The sequence below is a fragment of the Aquila chrysaetos genome, chromosome 20 (assembly GCF_900496995.4).
Source record: "Aquila chrysaetos chrysaetos chromosome 20, bAquChr1.4, whole genome shotgun sequence".
NCBI classification, from domain to species: Eukaryota; Metazoa; Chordata; class Aves; order Accipitriformes; family Accipitridae; genus Aquila; species Aquila chrysaetos.
Window position 1 is genome coordinate 9,909,603 of NC_044023.1, and position 23,086 is coordinate 9,932,688.

Below are 23,086 nucleotides of genomic sequence, written 5' to 3' on the forward strand. Positions count from 1 at the left end.
TTGAGTACTACTAAAATGAAGACTTTTGCATTTCCATGTTTTAAAAGCAATTTAACAGTCTTGAAACTATTAGAAGTCCTTAGATTCACACTTAAATATATACATAGAAAAAAAAAAAAAAAAAACGAAGAAAAAAAACCCTTCTCTTATGGCAAGAAATTAGTAATTTTAATTTTTCTAGAAATTAGAGAAATCAATGTACTTACTTCATTTCTAGAATTTCTTCAAGCTGTTTTCTTCGCTCTATTCTCAGGTTAGCCAGATGTGCTTCTTTTTCAGCCAAAGACTGCTGCGTTGAGGCAAGACGAGCTTTGGTAGAATCTAATTCTTGTCTAGTCTTTTCCAGTGCATTCATCAGCTCTTCTACCTAAGAGAGAGAATGTTTTAAGCTCCATATTCTTTACAACATGTAAATATTCAAACTATATAAATACAAAAAAAAAAACCAAACAAAAGGAATTCTTTTAAGTAAATGACTGTTCAAATCTATTCCTATCTTAACTGTTTTAAAAACTAACAAAAGTAGTCTTCAAATACAAAACAACTTAATATTTCCATGAATCCATCAAGTAATAAGCAACATTTATACAAAACAGAACTAGCACAGATCACCAAAAACCTATTTTACCTGGGCCACTGCCACATACAGGCAGAATTTATAAATATTTTTTGCACCATTCATATTATTTAAATTCAGGGTGGTGGTAACTCATCATAATAGTAATTTCAGAAATTTTAGATGCAGTCATAGATATATACTTTAATATAAAACTGGTCATAATAATCCATGTATTTTTTACCAAAAAATGCACACCCTTCTGTGTGGAACAGGTTGCCCAGGGAAGCTGTAGAGTCTCCAATCCTTGCATATTTTTGGATCTTGACTGAATCAAGCCTGGAGAATCTCATCCAACTTCGAAGTTATCCCTGCTTTGAGCAAGGGTTTAGACTGCATTGCCTCTAGTGGTCCCTTGTAACCCAAATTATTCTATGATTGTGAAGTTTAAATGTCTGTTACAGATCTAATAACAACCAAGTTATTTTCCTCATGACAACTGTGAGGATTTCTGAAGCATGAAATGTAGGAAAGTTAGGGTGATCACACTCTTTCTTGAGCGTTGGTAAATGTCAACTGGATATAGGACAAATTGCTTATTGCAGGAAGTCACAAAACCTTCATCTTTTCAGAAAACAAAATTCAGAAGTAAAAAAAGTGTATGACATGGTCTATCACATTATTTAAAGAACACACTAAAGAATGGACACTACATATGACACCTGTCTGGCAGCAGAAAATTTACTTGTGGGGTGAATCATTATATTCACAGAACCAGAGGGTCACAAATAGTCTCTGGTAACCAGGACACCAGCATGATTTCCCCCTGTGCAAATGATACAGTTTACTTTAACAGCTGCAAGTAAACAACAGATTTAATTTGTTTTTATAAGATATTATGATTTAACTAATGGATGTCCTATTTCCTGTATTTTCTTCCTTACCTCCTTTGTCCAAATATTAACATTTTATATATTAGTGAAAACTTGAGGAAGGACATCTAAATAAAATGAAATGGAAGAGAGGACATATTCCAGTTGTTCATGTCATGCAAGTCATTGCAAGGTGTTCGCTTTTGCTGGCATATTGCAAAGTCTGACAATATTCCACTGTGGTCATATAATCAGTGTGGCTACAAAAAAAATAAGATATTTTCTCCCAAGTTCATGCTTAATTGTTGTTTGTTGTTGTCACCTAAACCCTACTAGCATGCAAACTGTTCATAAGCCACGTATTTTTGTTTCAATTTGAACACACATTGCCTCCTATATAACAGGTTCAGTAAAGCAAAATTAATAATACAATCTTCATCAAATTATGAGGACTCACACTCTGTTTGAAAATGATACACTGATTACTTACCTTACCCCTTCTACACCAGCTGCATCTGCATCTTTATAAACACTCTAATAGGTTCAATGGAGTACTAGAACATGTCTGATACTCTTCAGTGCATAAGAAGTTATATTTCATGAATGCAGAATCAGAATTACCAATAGCATTGAAACTACTGATGTTCAACCTTCCACTCGGAAAATAAAACCAGTGTAATACTGATATAAATGAAATAGCAAGGAGTGCCAATTGTGCAGTAGAGTCTGTGCAGGTGCAAGATTCCACTAAAGCAAACCATGAAGAAAGATGAAGGCTTTAGATATTTTTGTAAAATCACTACCTAGTGAACTTTCACATTAGAAGCAGCAAAGAGAAAATATACTTGAGGGAAATAAAAAAATAAAAAAGCTGGATTTGCACTTAATTCCCAGGGAAAAAAAAATAATAATTAAAAAAAAAAAAACAGAACGAGAGAGACAGATCATATTTCTTTAAAAATATACTCAATTTCTAATATAACAGCAGATATTTCATTTTCTGTTTTAGTACAAGAACACAAACCCATGCTGTCTCCAACAGGACAAGCCTCAACTACTAAAACATAATATGATATTTCTACCTCTTTTCTTGGGTTATTTCTTAGGCTTGCCCTTGTGTTTTTTAAAAACTGCCTATAGTTTCTGCTGAGCCTCCAGCCTGTTAGTTAATTCCAGGCAACATACATTAATGGAAACAGTAGTAAGGATTCAAGACTGCAAAGTCATTAATTAATACAGACTCTTGCTTTGCGACTGTATCTTTAAACACCAAGTCACTCCACACTTGGAGATTTGTTTGGCAGATGAGAACGTAAAAAAGTAGAATAGTAGCACTTCCATATCTTTTGTATCATTGCACCCTTTTTCCTACAGGTTCAGCTGAATTTAGTACCCAACCTGTTGACTGACTAAATGCTCACCTAAGTTCTGATATATCACATCAGTTACATTTTAAAACATTTAAGGGAATTAAAGACTTGTGGAAAACAAAGCTGTGGATTTGTTAATGTATATTAATAACATACTCTTATATTACCAGACAAAAGAGATCAAAGTTTAAAGGAGAGGGAAAAAAACTTTAAAAATTTAAATATGAAAACTTTTTCAAACCACAAATCGTTAACACGTGTAGACTTGAAAGTTATACTTTCATTTACACTTTCAACACAATATTTGCCAGCTAGTTCTTCCTTCACTTTTTGAATATGACCCAAGTTCAGACTTGTATGTTTTCCTAGTTAACTGTCTCACCAACACCTACAGCAGAATTCAATTGGCAGGCATGTGCAGAAGAAACTGGTTTGGGTTTTGGTTGTTTTTTTTTTTTTTAATCAACTACTATCAAACGTAAATGTGTGAATGCTGAAGTTGCACACACAATCATCTTAGCATGTTTATTATATAGCTGTAGCAGATATATTAACTTTAAACACTAAAGGCAGTATTATCTCGATATAAAAGCCTAGGGGGCAAAAAAGCATTGTAAAACATAAGCCAAATTCTTGATGTAAGCACATGTTCATTTCTTTAATATTAGAATCAATATGATAGGAGAAAAAAATTAAGGGTTAATATTGATTTACTACCTCTTAGTCCTACTGTAAGAAATGAAAACCAGTCCAGTAGTACTAGTGAAAAATGTTAGCTTTCTGACCTATGGCAAATACTTCTTTTGTTGCATTTAGGGGCACTTCATCTGGACAGTAAAGTGCATCCGGGAGTCCTTTCCTCTCCAAAGCACTGGTATGGTCCTGCCTTCCAGTTTCTTTTTAGCTTTTCCACTCTCCAGATATCGAGCTGAGTCCCCTATCGAACTACCAGTTCAACAGTGACCAAGTAACACATTTACATCCTTTTCTTATCACGGTGCAAAGGATCAAGGTAAAGTTTGTATTCGTGCCCATATCTGTAACCTGGAGTATCTCATCCGGCCATTTTCCTCCCAAACCGAAGCACCTATTCTACCTTAACCATCACACAGGCATCCTGAAGACCTTTATTTACACAGAAATACAGAAAGGTCTCTCAAAGTAATTGGTGTCGATCGGTAACGTAGTCTAAAACCCAAGCAGCATTTTCAATGCCTTCACGTGCTGAAGCTCGGGCAGGCATCGTCAGTGGGCAAGCAGTTCGGAGCTTTTTCCCGAGCCGCCCCCGGCAGTGCAGCCCCCCCGGCCCCTCTGCCTTGCAGTGACACCTCTTCGGAAGGTTGGAGACGACATGGCCGAACTCCCCCGAGGCTGCTGAGGGGCAGCTCCTGAGCCAGCCGGGCAAGACAGGTAGTGCCTGAAAGCCTGCTCATTTTTTCCCCACCCTGACTCTAGTCTGGCTACTTCTAATCACAAACTTTGCCATTTTAGATACCAGCTACAGAATTAATGAGAAGTCATCTTTTGACAGAGGTCACTGTGAGAACCTCATTGAATACAATGTTCTTTCCTAGTAAGTACTCTATGCCCTGAATACATTATTAACAGCGTTTTCTTCACTTCTGCAAGACAACGGCCTCATTTTATCCTTTGCATTTTCTAATAAAAGCCTTTTTTTTTTCATACTTTCAGAAAGCCTGACCTCAGCGCTTCAAGGTTTTTATTAAAATCAGTACTAGAATTAAATTCATACTTCAGAATAGCAGAAAACCAGCAAACTAAACTATTACAATTCCTAGGTTTGAGTCTATTTTAAATGAACGCTTCCTACTTCTTCTGCAGCTTCGCATTTTCAAGTCCTATCAGCAGTGTTTCATACCAAGATAAGAAAAGAAAAAGAAATGAACGTGGCTGAAGCATACATCTGCGTTACCAGGTTCTGCAAATTAAAGAAGGTTAGAGTTCAAATGAATGACGGTTTATTAAAAATGCCCTGGAGCATTCTTAATTCCAGATTGGATTCGGCTCAGCACAACTCATGCTAACATAATACTGTTCCAGTTTGTGGGAATAAGGAGGGGGAGGGACAATTGCATGTTTTCTCAGTTCAAGTATAATGTATTTCTGCAGGATGACGAAGAGCTGGCAACTTTCCAGCAATCAAGGTTAGTATTATTAGTATTACTATCTTTAAGGGTTGGCACTTAATTTTAGCAATGCTCTTGGTGATAAATACAAGAGTTTTGGATTTCCCTAACTGACTTTTTCAAGTAGCAGTAGCTATACAAAAACTCCATACCTACTTTAATTTAAAACCTAATCTTGTGTTAGTACTCACAGATCATTTATGAATTTTACATTGTAAAATAAAATAAATAAATCCTACTATTTACTTAGAGACTCTTCACTTTAATACAAAAATATTAACCGTTGTAGATAAACTTTTTTTTTTTTTTGGTTAACAAACTATTATGTACATCCAGTACAGGTTTATGTGAGCTGCATTTTTATAATAAGAAGTCACTCGTAAAAATCCATCCAGTTGTTTTCAAAGGTGCTTTGTTTTTTTTTCCCATTTGGTAAGGAAATGCTTGCTTTTTTTTTTTTTTTTTTGCCAAGTTACACTATATAAATTTCAGTTATCTCCAGTTCTGTGAAGATTAAGTTAATAGAAACTATATTTGGGGGTTTTCCCCATGATTAAGCATGAGACTGCAAAAAAGGAAAGACTATAATCCTTAAAGTTTCTCTCTGTGGCTTTCCTACAAATTCATTCTGTCACTGGACTAAAAGGACATAGATAACACATTCACAGAGATGAGGGAAAACAGATAAAAACCTAGATTTTACACACCAATATCCACTTACCAGCTCTTCTGACTCACAGGCTGGAGACTTCAGCTTTTTACACTAATGGACTGCCTATGCTTTGCATAGCGAAGGATGAGTGCCAGGCATCCCAGGATCCTGTACCAGCGGCAGCTGGCCACGCAGAGAACCACTCTATCTCATGACTAATTCAATTACACACCTACAGGAGGTCCAACACAAGTCATGTGGACCTACTGCTCTCAAAATTGCCAACACTGTCCTGCAAAATGGTTTGTAAATACCTTCTTTCTTTCTGTTTCTAATGGGAATTTCTCCAGTGTACGAACTGCCTAAACAGTTTCATTACAAAGGTGTTTTTCACAAAAGCAAACAGACGTAGCAAAGTGTCATACTGAGCTTTGCAAGACATGGAAATAAACTCTTTGTCACCCTCCCCTCCACTCTCTTCCCATCCCATTTGTCATCCATAGCCAAATTCCTCACCTCTGACTTTTTCCCTCACAGCTTTTAAACGCAGGAAACAGGTCTAACAGAACCAGTATAGTTATGGAGGCTGATGCTCCTGAACCTTTCCAAACAAAGAAATTAGACACATGTTGTCTCTCACAATTTTGGATATTGTCAGAAAAGAAAAAAGTAACCATACTTTGGAATGTATATAAGCTTTAAAATAAACATCTTAAGTGAAGGATTTGACGGAAAATCAAGTAGAACATTTATATAATCCAGGATAATAGTTCATTTTCAACTTGAGGTTGTTTTTTTTAAAATCGTAATTGACTAGGCAAGTAGGGCCCAATGATATCAACCAGCAATGCAGTGGTAGTATAACAAAAATTACCAGAAGCACTGCAATAGCAACGCTCGTGAAATGGCTTGCCATCTCCATAGGAACACAACGGCACAATCACCAAATGAGATGCCATGCTGCAGAATTTGAAATCAGAAACCTTATTGACATTACTTTATTACCTAAAGTAGGATTTAAAATATTTTAATCCTCTTGCTAAGTGCTATGATAATAATATACAAGGTTTAGTTTTATTCAGGTAAAGAAGAGAGTCGGTATAGATATAGTACGTATTTCCCATCCAGCCTTGAAGGGACCACAGTCAGGGAGAGAAGGTCCTTTAGTTTCCTTCGTATTTCTTTGCTGGTGTCCAATGGTAGCTACCAGTTGTGTTAATTTATATTAGCATGGTGTTATGACAGAGACATATGTCCATCTCTACATAAAAATATTCTAGAATTTAGTAGATTCCCATAGATAAAAAGAAATATATATCCTAAGTGGAAGGATTACTAATGTAGCGGTCTTATTTAATAAGTTCTGGGAACTGTATTAAAATGATTAAGTTTCTTCATACTGGCAGTTAGAACACTGATCATCATCTCTTCTAAACCTCAGTAATTCAATAAAATATAGGACCACAACAATATAATTCTTGGATTCATTATCTGGTCTTCCAATTAATATAGTGATTTCACCTATAACTGAAAAACGTAATTAAATAATTTTGGAAAATATCAGTAATAATCAGTTAAATAGAATAATAATCAGTTTTAAAAGCCAAACCAAAATAACAACCAAAAGCAACACCAAAAACATTTTAATGTATCTGTATATATATGGTTTCAATTAAACCAAACAAAAATGATGGTATAAATAATGTTAACCTCTGTGCTCTAGGGTCATGTTTCTAGACAGATGAAAACAAAAACTATTCTCAAGTGCAAACAAAAATGATGCTTCTACTGCAGTCCCAGGAATACTGTCCTCTATTTAAACACTTCATCTTGTGAAACACAAGTGGACTCCAGTTATAGTATTGTCAATTAGTTTCAACTAGAAAACACTGTATGACCACCCAGTGTCAAAATGTGAATGTGACCTCCTGCAAACTGAAAAGGATGGGCAAAATGGCAGAATACTCCTCGCAGAGGCAGCTGGAATGTTTTACCCCAAATAAAAGCTCTTTCATTAGCAGCAAAATATAGTTATATGATAGACTAATTAATACCATATTCTGATTTTGCAATGCTATATAAATTGGAAAAAAACCCCAAACCCAGACCATGTTAATAAAGATACAGTATTCAGAGTGTTGCAAGAATCAGTCAACAAATGTTCTTTGTCAAAGGTAAACTTCATGCTGACAAGGCCTAACTCACTGTCAGCCCCATTCAACTCTAGAAGTCATTCAGACATGCACTGTAATGGAAACAAGATCAAGCACCTGAGCAATCGTGCAAGTCACTTTTCACAAAAATAGTAGCATCTTTTTTTTTTCATTTAGTTTGAAAATTAATTATTCATTGACATATCTTATTAGTTTTCTCTCCTTTTCCACTGAGCTTCATTTGAGCAAGTCTGTGATTGTTTTAAACAGCTGGTAGCCTCAGTTCTGCTCTAACTTACACTTGTTTGATACTATGCACACCTAATTACAAAAGTAGCATTAAAGGTGCTTTATAGTTGTGCAAATGAAAGCAGATTTAGATATAATATATTGATAAGTTACAGGGCTCAACCTAATGTTTTCAGAAGTAAAATAAATTAAAAAAAAAAAGTAATTGAATTAGCTATTGAACATATGTTGACTTCAGTAGGACACTCCATTGTCCTACAGGATATTGTATCTGGAAGAGAACTCTTATAGACTAAAAACAATTACGCTGTGTGATTTCAGTGTTGAGTCTTTTTAGATAAACCATGCAAGTAGAGCAGAGCAACTCTTTAGCTGGTGTTAAAGTACAGCGCTGTCAGACTGGCCTCTCTGGTTAATGTCAATAGCACTGCGTATAAAAGGTGACTAAAGTGTGTACAAATGTTGATCTTTGGAGAAGGCATGCCTAGAATCATACACACATCTACTATTTCATCCACCAGGTCAACTTCAGGGAGAGAGGGCAAATTGGGAGTTTTCTTGCCAAAAGTTGATTCTTAGCACACTTGTTATGTTACACTGCACAAAGCTACTTCCCCACTGCTTTTAATCCATAATCCCAATATATTATTAAACTTAGAAATGCTTCTCCTTTAGAATATTTCCAAAGGCAGCAGAGATTCACATGGTATGTGTAAAGTCTTACTGCAAACAGGTAGTTTATGTACATAAGACTTTCTCCACACACTACAATGTGCTTATGTATTGTGAAATAGCAAGTAAGATTTATTAAAGTGAAAACATTATTGTATGAAAAACCTTGGATAGTTTTATGTGAGAAATATCAGAAAATACGGTTTCCTATCTAGTTTTGACACAAGCTAAATAATATTAATAAGCAGCAAGATAAATAAAGATTCATGCAACTGGTAACAAGGTATAGCTTCTGCACAAAAGAAATTTGATACCATCTTCAGTATTGTGACTTTTGACAGTGTTCATGCAAGTACTGAATGCCCAAGGAAGCTGTATCTGCGCTCTTCTCTTAATGCAGATAATCATTCCCTGTTTACTTAATTCCATGGCATTTTTAATATAAAATTATTTATGCAATATTTTATTGGCTTGGCACACCTACGAAAGTCACAGTGGCATGGACATGCTACACGCTTAAAACTAAAATTAATACCTATTGTATATAATGCAATATCAGCTATATAAATAACCTTAAGAAAAGTCATGGTATGTCTATACATTAAAGAGTCAAGTTCAAGCTCTGGCACGCTCCTTTGCAGATCAGTCTTATCAAGAAAAATTTTAATACTTGGTACAGCAATTGGTAGTTACATTCTTATTCAAATTTATCCAGAACTACAGGTGAAGTACCGGAGAACACCTGGAGCAGGACTACAAACAGTTGACTAAGTTAATTGTTTCAGATATGGTGTGAGCATAAGCAACACAAGTTTACCAATATGGGCTCTGTCTTTATAGGTCAAATAAGCTGCACTTAAGCCCTAAAAATAAAGGTTATATATTTTGTGTCATTTCTTGTACTTTTCTGGGGAAAAAGGTTCCTTAGAAGGAAATCTCTCTTAAAAAAAAAAAAAAAAAAAAAAATTAAGAACTGCTTTGGAAGGTCACTTCAGTAAGAGACCAGTCAATAGGAACAGAACAGACGTGCTTATGAGTCTGTCCAGGATAGGATAGCCCATAGGACAGTCAGGGGAGGTCTGCGGGGGACAACAAAATGTCTGACAACTGGACTCAATTATTAACACATGATAAGCTAGGAATGATCACATGATGGAGCAAAAATATCAACCCAGAATTTGTCAGAAAGAATTCCTCTATGAAGGCAGTTTACAATCAGCACGTCAAATTTTCAGAGCGCTAAATAGAAATCTTACTCAAATAGTAGCTCCCTGTTCATGAAACTATCCCCACACCTACTACACAGTAATAAGCTTACTAGCTCAATCAGTCACAGGTCACAGTGCTTCCCCTCAATCAACACACTAGAGAGAAATTCCCTGTGGGAGGAAGAAGCAGTGCTGGAGGAGCAGGATGCTGAACTGAACTCAGCAACAGTCTCAGGAAATACTACTAGTGCAAAAAGGGAGCCAGATGTGAGGGTGGTTGCACAGCCTGTTACCTCTGAGAGCAGGGCTGCCGGCGCTTAGCAAAGCCAAGGCAGCAACAGAGCCCAGAGATGCCGCCACAATGCTGCAGGCACACTAGCTCAGGAGGAAACTATGCAGCAACTAAACAGATTCTTACACATAATTGCACAGACAGCATGCAACGCTGCAGAGCAAAGTTGCAAAGAGACAGCATGTGCAGAATTATACATAGAGTATTCAGGAAAAAACTGTAGGAATGGCTCGCTATGATTACAGAGATGGAAGAAGAAAATCAGGTGGGGGAGAAAACACTGACAAGGGTAGGAAGATAGCCCAAGAAATACTGTCCTTCTAAAACTGCAAAATTTTCCTCAATCACTATCTGAAGGAAGGAAGAGGAAGACTTTATAACAATCATTTTATTCCAGGTTAGCTCCTGACAAAGTCATCTCTATCTCTTTGTAAAATACAGCAGCAGTTAACAACGAATAAAAACATTATTGGGAGAAACAAAGATGCTGAATTACAGAACTTGCTCTTTTCCAAGCAACAAAACCACATTGTCTGAGTATCACTGAACCAAAACCAGGTTTAGTGAGGATGCACAGATGAAGAAAATGAGCTGTCACTTAAACTATTGCCTCACCTACAAAGAAAACAAAGATTTCAATTCTGTCACATCAGTTTGTGAGAGCTTGGCCCAAGTATAAAAATGCAAATACTGTAATTCAAATTTCCAGCACCTAGGCTTTTTGTTTGTCTTCCCTCATGCAGTTAATGATACACCAACCAAATACGCGTTTGGCAATGCATTTCTACTGAGTGATAGATTTTGTTTCACTACTGAAAAAGGGAAGGAGGAGAAGATTATAATACCTACATCCCTATTGACCTTATCGCTATACTATTCCAGAGTACTTATATTATCCCAACATCTACCAGGTACAAGAAAATAATCGGAAAGGCAATAGAAAATGGTGCTTAGCTGTCTGTTCTATGAATTCAGTTTCTTCTTCCCTCTCATAACTGTCCACAAGACTTCCCCCACTATGATGCTCTGCAATTCAATTTTCTATGTCCATTCTAGTTCCTTTTGGCTTCTGATGGAATAAATATCATAGAGCTGCCTCTTTAGCAAGCTCCCAGAATTTGCTGAACCAACTCTTCCTCTTCAACTTCCCAAGCTGCTGGTCTAGGTAATATCGGAACATTTCTCCATATTATTCTTGGAGTGCTTCAGTTCCAAATTCTGCTCAGTAGTCACTTAACTAAATGTCTTTGCCTTTTTATCTTCTCAGTCCAAAGATGTGACAGTTGAAATATTCTAACAGATCTTCCCTACAAAAGTTAATTGATTTTCCAGCTATTACAAAGTAGTTATTGCTCAGCCTTTTTGTGGGTTATATGGTCAATATATACATATATATTGGTCCAGATGGACTATTCAGTCTCTCAAATTAGCTCCAGTACATGACACAGTAAATCAAATTTGTTGAGCATCTGATCTGTATTATGAGCAAAATCCTCAACATTGTATTGATATGTTTTAAGAGAGCTCACCTAGAAAATGTTCAGCAAGGAAAAACTTATTCTTTCACCCACAGCCTAACAAAAATAGTAACACCAACAATATAACTGTATGCTCACAACATACAATGTCAGTTAGAAAACTGTTTACAATGGCTGAAATTGACTCCTGTGTTAAGCACACAGGACTCCAAGAAGCATGTTATATAGTTATTTAATTATTTTATTCTTCATCTTTCCAGTCAGATGCAAATATTTTTTGAAATGTTTGGGAATGAGTATAGTCTAAATATAATATACTTCTAGTGGAAATAACATTTGCTCCATTTAGACCTCAGGCACTTCTGATGGCAGAACAAGATTGGAATGTGCAGATAATTATCTTTGAGGCTAGTCAACAGCTAGAAGTCCCTCATAATATCACCTTTAAGATCAAGCCAAGACATTCCAGTCTGAATCAAGGTTTATTTATTAAAGGATTTAGCACTTTTAGATCCAATATTGCCTGGAAGATCACCAATTTCCATTCCCAAATATCTAATTTCTCTGGTTTCTCGGTGCATGCATAAGACCTTCAAAATCACTTCAGTGAGCACACACATATGCACATAAATGACATCTAAATTCCTTCCCCTCTCTAAGATGAATTCCACAGGAAACACCTCTATAAAGCAAAATCTCCACAGAGACTGTAGATTTCAATAATTCTCATTCATTTAGGCAACACAGCTTAGACAATGGCAGGCATTTTTTATTGAAAGTTGGATTTTTCTTGATCTTGATTGGTATAAGGGATACTGAGAAGAATAGTGTTTCAAGGATAGTGTTGTGGTTTAACCCCAGCCAGCAACTAAGCACCATGCAGCCGCTTGCTCACTCCTCCCCGGTGGAATGGGGGAGAGAATCAAAAAAAGTAGAACTCATGGTTTGCGACAAAGACAATTTAGTAGGACAGAAAGGAAGACAATAATAATAATAATAATAAATAAAAATAAAATTAGAATATACAAAACAAGTGAGGCAAAACGCAATTGCTCACCAGTCACCAACTGATGCCCACTTAGTTCCCGAGCAATGATCCGCCCCTCCCAGCCAACTTCCCCCAGTTTATATACTGGGCATGACATCACATGGTATGGAATACCCCTCTGGCCAGTTTGGGTCAGCTGTCCTGGCTGTGTCCCCTCCCAATTTCTTGTGCCCCTCCAGCCTTCTTGCTGGCTGGGCGTGAAAAGCTGAAAAATCCTTGACTTAGTATAAACACTACCTAGCAATGACTGAAAACATCAGTGTGTATCAACATTCTTCTCTACTAAATCCAAAACATAACACTATACTAGCTACTAGGAAGAAAGTTAACGCTATCCCAGCTGAAACCAGGACAGCTAGTAAAAAATAAAATGAAATGAAATAAAATTAAATGAAATAAAATTAAATCACTGGTATACTAAATCATGGTATCTGCTCATTTTCCTTGGGCTAACAAAGACAAAACACACAAAAATTAGACAACAGTGGTAAGAAAATACATATAAGATGTCCTTTGAATATTTTCTTATCTAGGAAGAGAGCTGGGCACTTAAGGGTTTACTTTTTTTTCCTTTTAAGAAATACTGTCTACAGTGAGTAAATAAAATTATTATTCAAAATTAGAGCTCAACAATTCTCTTGTAAGTTGGCTTTTTCAGTCTGGGGTCTTTTTTCTGCTGGTGCCACTTGTCTAAAATTTACTGTTCATGACAAGATCAAAAGTAATGGCTTATAATACATCTGTTCAGTAAATTCATGTGATAGTGTAATATTAAAGAGGCTTTCTATAAATTAATAAAAAAGAAATATAGCCTTTCTACATATAATGGATTTGGTCAACAAAAAACCTAAATACTCATGGTATGATCCTGGTTATCCAAACTTCCCTGCTGTACATGTTTTCATGTTGGACAGTGACTCCTCATGATACAAACTCCGAGTCACCCAGACAAATACAGTGTCATACAAGTTGTTTGAATAACTGGTATCCTACTGTATTGCATTATGAATATAGTTTAATCTGAGATGTAGCTCATGGTACTTCATGTAATGTTACACAGTTTTCCACCTCAAGAGGAGGGAAAATTAGCCATCACAAAAGAGTAACCCTCATTGCTATAAATGCACAGTAACATAGTATAATAAAAATAACAGCTATTAACTTACTATGCTGTTGTAATACTACAAAAGCACCGAGTTTTTCCTATTCAAAAAAACCCAGATACTGACAAAGAATGTTTAAAGAAGTTTTTTTTTTTAAAAAAGAGAAATTAAGAGCATCTATTTTTCCAACACAGTATCTATAGTATTTGTCTCTCCTTTACTTTAGTTAAGTAGAGTTAGTAGTTAAGCTGCCAAAAAGAGGCCCAGAAGATAAAAGATTTCCCAAACCAAAACCCATAATAAGTTTCCTGGACATAGGAAAGAAGATTCAAGCTCCTTATATTAAAGGACAGCAACCTTCCTCCCTACCCCCTGTATTCTCCAAATAGGGTTTCAAAGAGAAAACAGAAAAGCCAGTTATATCCTCTGTCAGGAGGATATATTCTGCTCCCACATACTGCCCTTGGCTTCAGCTGGGTAGAAGCAGTATAGTTAATACAGATAGCGATCCACTATTATTTTTACTCAGAGTTGCATTTATAAACTAAACCCATTCTAATATTCCCAGCACAGGCTTATGGTTGAAAGCCCACATGGTCCCATATACACTGCAATATCTAAAATGAGTCTTGAAAAAACAAAGAACTGAACCAAAGCTAAGAGCATTGCTGTCTTTACCAGAGAAGTCAACTCAGAAATAAACACAACTGTTCATGAGAAAGATATTAGAAGCAGTAAATTTTCTAGTGATGAGTGTTTTTAGGTGTATAATTTATGTGTGCAAACACTCACTGGTGGTATGACCAGAAACACAGATATCATGGAATGAAAAGGAGAAAAAATAGGGGAAAGTAGAAGATGTGGATACATGCTCTACTAGGCTGATAAATAAAACTAGCAAACTTATATAAAAGACTAGATTGTGACATATTTTCACAAAAGCAAAACCAAAAACAAATGTTGTTGACTCAAGAATGAATGTTGGCAGGAAGCTGCCATTAGGTCTTCTATAGTTTACACTATATTTTTTCCTTCCAGACTCTGCCAGTGGGAGGTTTTATAGGATAATGATATACTGAGAAACTTATGACAAGCATGTCCAAACAAAGTAAAACATATTTTTCACAAAACAGTAAACTCTGATAGCTTTAAATCCAAGGACCCAGAAGTAGCCTGAAGACTAATTATAGCAGAATTGTTAACTTGTAAAACCTGTTTAAGGTATTTAAGTATTCTTGACGTTTTTCCAGAAAATATTGTTATAACAAGAAGTTACTTCTAAAAAAACAGAGTTGAAATAGGAAAGGCGTTATTCACACAAAAATGCTGAAAAGTAATATGTTTAACAGCTTAATGATGGCAAAAGTAGACAAATATCATAACTGGCATCAATTAAAAAATATATCTGGCATAGTAAACAGAATTTAAAGGACTGAGTAGGCATAAAACTTGAATAGTTTTTTATCCCTAGGAGCTGTCTTTTCTACATCGTACTCAGAGTTTGTTAGCAAACTACATGAGGGTGTACCTAAGTTTGAATATATTTAAATGTGTGGTGTAAACAGAGATCATGACAGTCACCCGTGCAGTCACTTCTGTAACTTTTATTGTACAATCACATGACTAATTCCTGAAGTACCAAAACCCTTTAAGAATACAAAAAATCCTTTTCATGTATTAAAACAAGTTGATCTGAGCCTGTATAGAATAAAAAGATTGCTGAGGAAGAACCAAAAATATGTTAAAAATAATACGGTGTGAAAGATAAAATTTTAAGTTATTGGCAACAGAAGTTTTCCTAATCTTTTTATTCCTGTTAAAACGCAATCTTGACCCAAGAAAAATTTCTCATCTGAGTTAGACAAAAAGGCCAAATCAATATCTTATTATTCTCCTGACACTTTCAGATAGAGAAGATGAAGTATGCAACATTTCTCTGGATATACAATTCAGTCCCAAATATATGCCCTAGACTGAGTATTAACCACCACCTGAGCATTAGCATGTGACAAGAAGTGCTGAGTATGTGCATTATGATGATTTTCCTCCTTTCCTCCTAATATAAGGAATTAATAATTCTTTAATTCTAATAATCCCTAAGAGGGGATTAAATAGGACATAGGAATGAAGAGGTGGCTCTCCAAATACAGAGGTGCAATTGAATACTCAGCGGTGTCTTGAGAGAACAAAGATAATCTCCTAACATATTTACATGGCACATCCAGTTACAAGCAGGAATTTAATTGTTTGTTCATCTTCTTCCATGATCCCGGTTAAGGAAATAATGAACAGGTTCAGCCTTACCCATACACAACAGATCCATTCTGTCTTCCACTTGGTGAATAATTGCTCTCAGAAACAAAAAGGCTACAAGCAGCTAGGATATGGGATAGACTAATAATCTAAATATGACAGCTGTAAAAGAGTACCAGGATCAGAGATTATTTGAGCAAATTAACTATATTTTTCAGCTACTCCTTTCACACATAGTCCTAACTGTACTGATGGCATAACACTTGCATTCCATGTATATCATTCAGAGTTTAGTCCGTAAATTCTCTAAAGTCATTTTTCTGTTGTTACTGAAGTACTTCTTTAAATACATATTGACTAATCTATGGTTTCATACATCAAGTAGACTATTTTTCATATACAGACTTAAATCTGGCTTTAAAAACTGTACGATGAATTGTAAAAACAGTTTAAAGTTATGATTGGCTGATAAAGTGAAACTCTACTCCATTTCACTTGGATTAGTGTGCAGCTGCAAGATATAAATTCTGTGTGAGAAACAGTACATTTTTTAATGCTCTTTGAATTATCATGTTTTTGCAAAATGAAAGACAACTGGTTTCATATGCAGGTAAGAAATATTGGCATAAGGAATGTTATTTGATTTTAACTGAGTCATGTTGCCAGAATGCATGAAACAGCTGCATGAACTGAGTATCTGCCTGAGGCTACAACTATATTTCCCCCATCCTTTACCACCTGTCTCTGCTAAAGTTACTGGATGCTGGTAGATATCAAACCCCACTGGGATCTTTAACTATCATAATTATGAAATGCATTCTCTACTATCCTATTGACTTTCAATGGCCCAGCATTTTGTGCTAGATGAGACAGCATTATCCCTTTCATTTCCAAACCTTTAAAAGAACATCATAGATAAACTTGCATACAAAGTTACTAAAGCTATACTGAAAGAGTGAGACTTAACTCTATTAAGCTTACTCTCTTTGACACATCTGTACATTTATTAAATGATTATGCCAAGACCACCAAAAGGCTGATGGTCTTTTACATCACTCTTTACCTAAGGGTAGTGCTGATCAAACAGCTAGTACAATTAGGACTAAGGGGGGGGAAGGAAAAATCTCACTGTTGGTGGGGGGGAACAGGTAACAGAATACCGGGATGTTTTAATATTAGCTAGATATAGTGAATTTTGTCGTAGGAATAAAAATGGCTGATAAAATCTCAGTGCTGTTGAAAACGAAAGTGTTTTTGAGAACTCTTGGGGAGCGGTTGTGATACTAAAAAACTAGGGAATGACAAATATAATTTTGCTCTTAACAGAAAAAAAGAAGACTGGAGTATTATAGATAAGTCAGCTTTGATTCTGAGAATTACCGGAACAAGTAATCTGCTTCAGACTATTTGTAAACACCTACAAGAATCAATATAGTCTTCCCAAGAAGTGATGTCAAATGAATTAAATTTTTTCTTATGACAGAGTAATTGGCTTTGTTGAAGGACAAGAGTAGCAGTCATATTTGGTAACAAATCTCAAGATATTCACATAAGCAGGCTACAGAAAAATATGATCCAAATGAAAGTAACATAACACAGATGCCAAACTAGTTGGGAAGCTGTAGTGAGCCACCAATAATTCACTGTTAAACTAGAAGGATGTTTAAAAAATGGGATTTTGCAGGTACATATGATATTCAATTCTTTTATTAATAACCACAAATACTAAGACTACAAATTTGCAGATGGTGTTAGTATGAAAAACAAAAACATAACTAAGACATCTTGCCAAACCTGAGAACTGAACTGGAAAAAAAATCATGATATGTAATAGGGAGAAAAGCAAGGTAATACACTTCAGCAGAATTAATCAACTCCACAAATCCAGGAAAAGAAATAACCAATTAAGAAGTTGTCTTTTTCTACTAAAGAAAAGGATCAAGACACTAAGGTGACAAGTCAACAGTGTCACGTTGTCACAAAAAACACACTATGGAAAGATGTATATATATATATATATAGTAGTAATCCTTTTGTTTTCTTTGGCACTGGCAAGATCTCAGCAGGAGAACTGGATCCAATTTTATCCACTCAAAGATGCAAACAAACTGGAAAGACTATGAAGAAAAGAAACAAGGACAATAAGAAAACTAGAAAACATAACTTCTATGGCAAGATTGAAAGAATTAGGGTCTATCAACTTCAAGAAGAGAAAACTAAGGAACATGATATGGATTTTCAGATACAGGCCATCACAAAGGAGGAAGGAAAAAAAAAATATCAGTTCATTATGTCCAATGTGGATAAGACAAGAAATAACTGCCTGAAATTACAGAAAAAGAGACTCAGTTAAGATAGTAGAGAAATCTTTTAATACCTTTAGACAATGAATCATGAACAAGGTTATTACAAAGGTCACTAACAACAAGCTAGACAAACTTCTCTCAGAAATAACTGGTATAATTGATACTCACTTAGTACTATGGATGCTCTAGAAGATACCTTCACATCCCTTCCAGCCCTGTTTTCTACGATATTTTAATTTAAAATATATATAAAACCTGTTTATCTTATTTTCTAGTATAAAATGTGCAAAAGAATTGCTAGAGAAAACATTCCAGACCTGCCAAAAATAATTTGAAAAGAACCTACTCTCCCACTTCAGAAAGACAAACAACTTAAAACTATCTGCAATGAGAAAAGACAGACTTTCAAGCAGGACCTTTCAGCTTAGAAAATGCACTATTGAAAAAGAAGCGAGAGACCATAAATGCTATAGAGAAGGTGAACTGGGAACTATTGTTCACTATTTCTCACAGCTAAAGAATTATGGGCACCTAAGGACACTACTAGGCAACAGGCTTAAAAAACACATAAAAGGAAAAACTCTTCATATGACATTTTAAGTTGCACAGCTCAAGGATCTTGGGTAATTCTCAGCCCCAAAATGAGTGCCAAAAAATTTTAAACACTTTATTGATTATAAGTTCTATAGCTTCTAAACATGACAATACATATGCTATTTCCGGCTCAAAAGGTCCCTAAGCCAACTGGTAGAACCTGAGACAGTATACTGATGAAAAACCATTCTGCCTGTTCTTAATTTTTCATGCCCTAATACTTGTATTATTCTACTTCAAGTTTCTTTCTGCTGACCAGAACAAAAACATTAAGTATATGTATCTCTTATCTGATCCAGTGAGTCAGTTCTTAAACTGCAAAGATTAATGTGTTTTAATTGCATGAAAGAAGGACAGGAATGATGTCAAGGCTGACGACTCCTTCTTTGAAAACTGCTGCCACCAACTCATTCTCAATTCCTCAGGAAGGCATAATCTTTATAATAATATGCACAGAGGGTAGCTGTGATGCAGAATTACAGAACTAGTTCCCAAGCTGCAGGGACCAATCACAAAAAATGCAGAAACGTTAGTTAAAGCTACTGCTGTGCATGGCTCGCAGTCTAATATTCATTCTGGGGAAATATCTAAAATCCACTCAGGTATGTCACACAGGTTACACTAATTCAGCCTCAAAGCATTAGTAATGTAATGTATAACCTTACATGGAATCAGATTTAAAAAAAAAAAAAAAAAAAAAAAAAAAATCTCAGGGTGAAAAGTGCTTACAGCAATGTAGAAAGATTCATATCTGGAAGCAAATTCTCAGTCATTCTTCTGCATAGAGTGAAGAAATCACTCTTGGTGAGACCACTACAGTTCTTAATCAGCTAAGGATTCCAAAATAAAAAATGTAAGTCAAATTCCTCTATGTTTCTACTTAACATCAAGAAAGTCTATCAAACAGTTAATGATAGTAACTAGAATAAAAGTACTAAAAGCACTTCTCTGTTGCATGAAAATAAAATAAATAGTTAGGAGAGGACAAAATATATTATAAATTGTAAAGGACTCACAAGTATTATGGTTACTACTGAACATAAAAAGGCACAACGGAAGATGGAAGTTTGTGATCTCCCCACTAAACTGAAGAAGAATGACATGTCTCCTACCCTTCAGGAAAACTTTACTTCTCAGTGGCCAACTTTGTCTACAAATCAAGTTGTTTATAGAAATGTGTATTAGTTGCTTAAATACAGCTGCGAGTAGATAGATAAGAACCGACAGATACTCTTGGCCTTCTGGTGTACAGCAATGTGGATAGAAGTGCCCCCCTGTAAATCACAGTATGTTACACTAATGCATGCACATTTTTCCTTGACAACACTGGAATTTAAAATGTATATATACTATACCATTACATTCATAATTACTTACTGAAGTATAACAATCATATGAAAATCTCAGGAAACCATTTGTGTCCAAAGACACTGCACCCCAGTTCAGATGGCTCATGAAACAAACTCATTTGAGCTGCCATTTTGGAATCTTTCCTTGGAAAGTAAGACACCAGCTGGCTCGATTATGAGCCTTGATGTCTAGAGTTTATTCTGGGCTTTTACAAGCAATCAGTGACTTACATCATGAAGTTGTTTGCATGTTCACAATATGCTGTTGTAGCACGGGGGTGGGAGGGAAACAGAAAATCATACAAATTATTCTCCAGGTACAAAAGTTTAAGGCTTTTGTTCAGATTTTAAAATAAAAAAAAATAAAATAAAAAAATTCAAAAGCTCTATAAAAAAGAAATATCTTTCACAGACTCTTACAAAGATCCAAGCATACTATTTTTAGCTTTTTTCCTGCAATCCCAGATATTCTAAAACATTCTCATACGTATTTCTATAGTGTTTTAGAAAGTACAGAACTAACTGGTGGTATGCACAAGGATGTAAACCTGGGGTTTCAAACTTATTATATTAATCTTCTACTACCTAAGTAATCGAGGAATTGACCTCCGCAGCAGTTAAAGCACATCCTTCTTACTTAAGTGTTACTCATGCATTGAACAACTCTAAAAGTTCTGAGGCATGGCAGTACCATGTGAATCCATTTTACTTTTGCAGCCCAAGAACATCATTCACTATATATTCCAGTTCCGTTTCACATTTTCAGCTTTTGCCTGATAATTTCACTGCCTTCGAACAGTATCAATTTTATGGTCCCACAGAAAGAAATGGTTCATCTTTTCAGCCTTGGGGTCATTCTGGGAACCATTGTTCCCCTAAATTTCATTAAACATTAATTCTACCTTTCTTAAAGACTATGAAAAATTTCTCAACAATTCCGTTAGTGCAGATTTCACCCAAATGTCGTATTAAGCCTATCATTCCTTCTAGATCTGTCAGTTAACTGCTGCTTGTTTTGTCACTAGATAATTTTTCCTGTAAACATGTTTTCTAGATATTAAAAAATATTAATTTATTATTATTTCTGTTCTGTATAATTGAAGGGCCAATGAAATCAGTGAGATGTTCTAGATATTAAAAAATATTAATTTATTATTATTTCTGTTCTGTATAATTGAAGGGCCAATGAAATCAGTGAGATGTCCTTTTACTTTAATGGGATAATTTTAATGGGATCAGTTTAACTGATCCATTAAACTTCAAGTCCAAATTCATGCTTGCTAAGAGCAGGAGATGTTTAGTTCCTCAGTTATACGAGTTTTCTTGTTTGAGTTGGGTTTTCTTACTGTCTTTAAAAGACTTATACCTGCTTACCTTTTTTATCCTAAGCCACATTTTGGCTGTATGTGAAATGGGTTTCCAGACTGTGACTTTTGAGCCACACGTCTAGTGGATAGGTCAAATAAAGTTCCCATGATAGCATTTCATTCCACAACTGATAACAGTGGTTTGCAGTAGGGATACAGCTGGGTAATCTGAATTGCTGGCTGGGAAGGAAAAGAACCAGCTAAAATTATGAGATTGATTTATATGTCAGCTCGATGGCTAAAGCAGATTCACCCACAGACCCCCTAGAGATACAGCCATTTCCTATTTGGTAAACAATCCCAAGAGCCCATCTTCTACCTCCCTACTTTTGATTTTTCCAAGGTGTAAGTCTTATGGCTCCCATCTATAAAATTTTTGGTCCACAGGTTGCAAGATTAAGGAATGCAGTCAGCTCTGGTATACGGTCTCACCCACTCTATAGACAAATGTGTATCTTTTATCTCCTTTCTAACATAATATTGTACCTTTAACTAATAAGTACAATGAGAAAAAGGACAGCTTACACCCAACGTGCTTCATTCCCATCTCAACTGATGAGATCAGTTCATGACGTATGAGGTGGAAATCTGGATTCTTGGTGTCATTCCTGAGTCCTCTATTCAGTTGCTAACTTTCTTAGCTAAGTACACTGCACAGAATTAAGTCCACTGTCAAAAGCTACAGATTTGTATTGGTGCCCTAACTAGTGCTTTGACAAAGAAATAGACATTTTCATTGCTTACAGTAGGTATTTCTGTAAGTTAAAAAATAATTAATTTTAAAAGCCTACATGTTGGTAGCATGATGTTTCATATAAACCCTGTGTATTTCTAGTATTTCATATCTCTTCACAAATTTTTATCCCACTTCCCCCAAGACTACAAGTATTAAGTGCCTGACTCTTCTTTCCTATACAGTTTTCAGGGAGTCCCCTCACTGATGAAATGTCTATTTACTGAGCCAAACTGTCAGAAGTGTTAGTATAAGAGTGCAGAAGCCTTTCACATGTTTATGAATCTACATAAAGACTTCACATGTAGAACCTTCTCTCTGCTGCCTGTCCCTGGAGAAGAGGATGTTGAGAAGGACATAAAATAAAGGTGGAATATAATTTTCTCCCACATATTCTTCAGCATCAGCATGACAGGTCTAGAAGAAAAACCTGTTGCATCTTTGTGGAAAGAAATATCTATATATTCCACATGTAACAAGCGTTACCTAGCCATATCCCTACTGCTTATAAATTCCACACAGATCTTTTGCTGAAAAACTAATCTGCACTTAGAAAATCTAACAGAGAGACATCAACAGAAACATACTTCCAACTTTTTTTATTCTTAGTTATAGCAGAAACCTACCGGGACCTGCCCCCACCCCCCTGCAAAAAAAGGTGGGGGGGGGGAAGGCTGTCTACGC

At 35.6% G+C, this 23,086-nt stretch overlaps 1 protein-coding gene across 12 annotated transcripts in view; it reads right to left on the minus strand.

The window, feature by feature from the left end:
• ERC2 (ELKS/RAB6-interacting/CAST family member 2) overlaps positions 1–23,086 on the minus strand; it is a 534,400-nt gene that overhangs the window by 230,669 nt on the left and 280,645 nt on the right. For all 12 annotated transcript variants that reach the window (XR_003920743.2, XR_003920742.2, XR_003920751.2 and 9 more), the window contains one exon: positions 207–367. Coding sequence is in view for 1 of the 12 variants with exons in the window: in XM_029996089.2 (XP_029851949.1) it covers positions 207–367 (161 nt within the window). In the remaining 11 variants the exon portion in view is untranslated. The remainder of the gene's footprint in view (positions 1–206; positions 368–23,086) is intronic.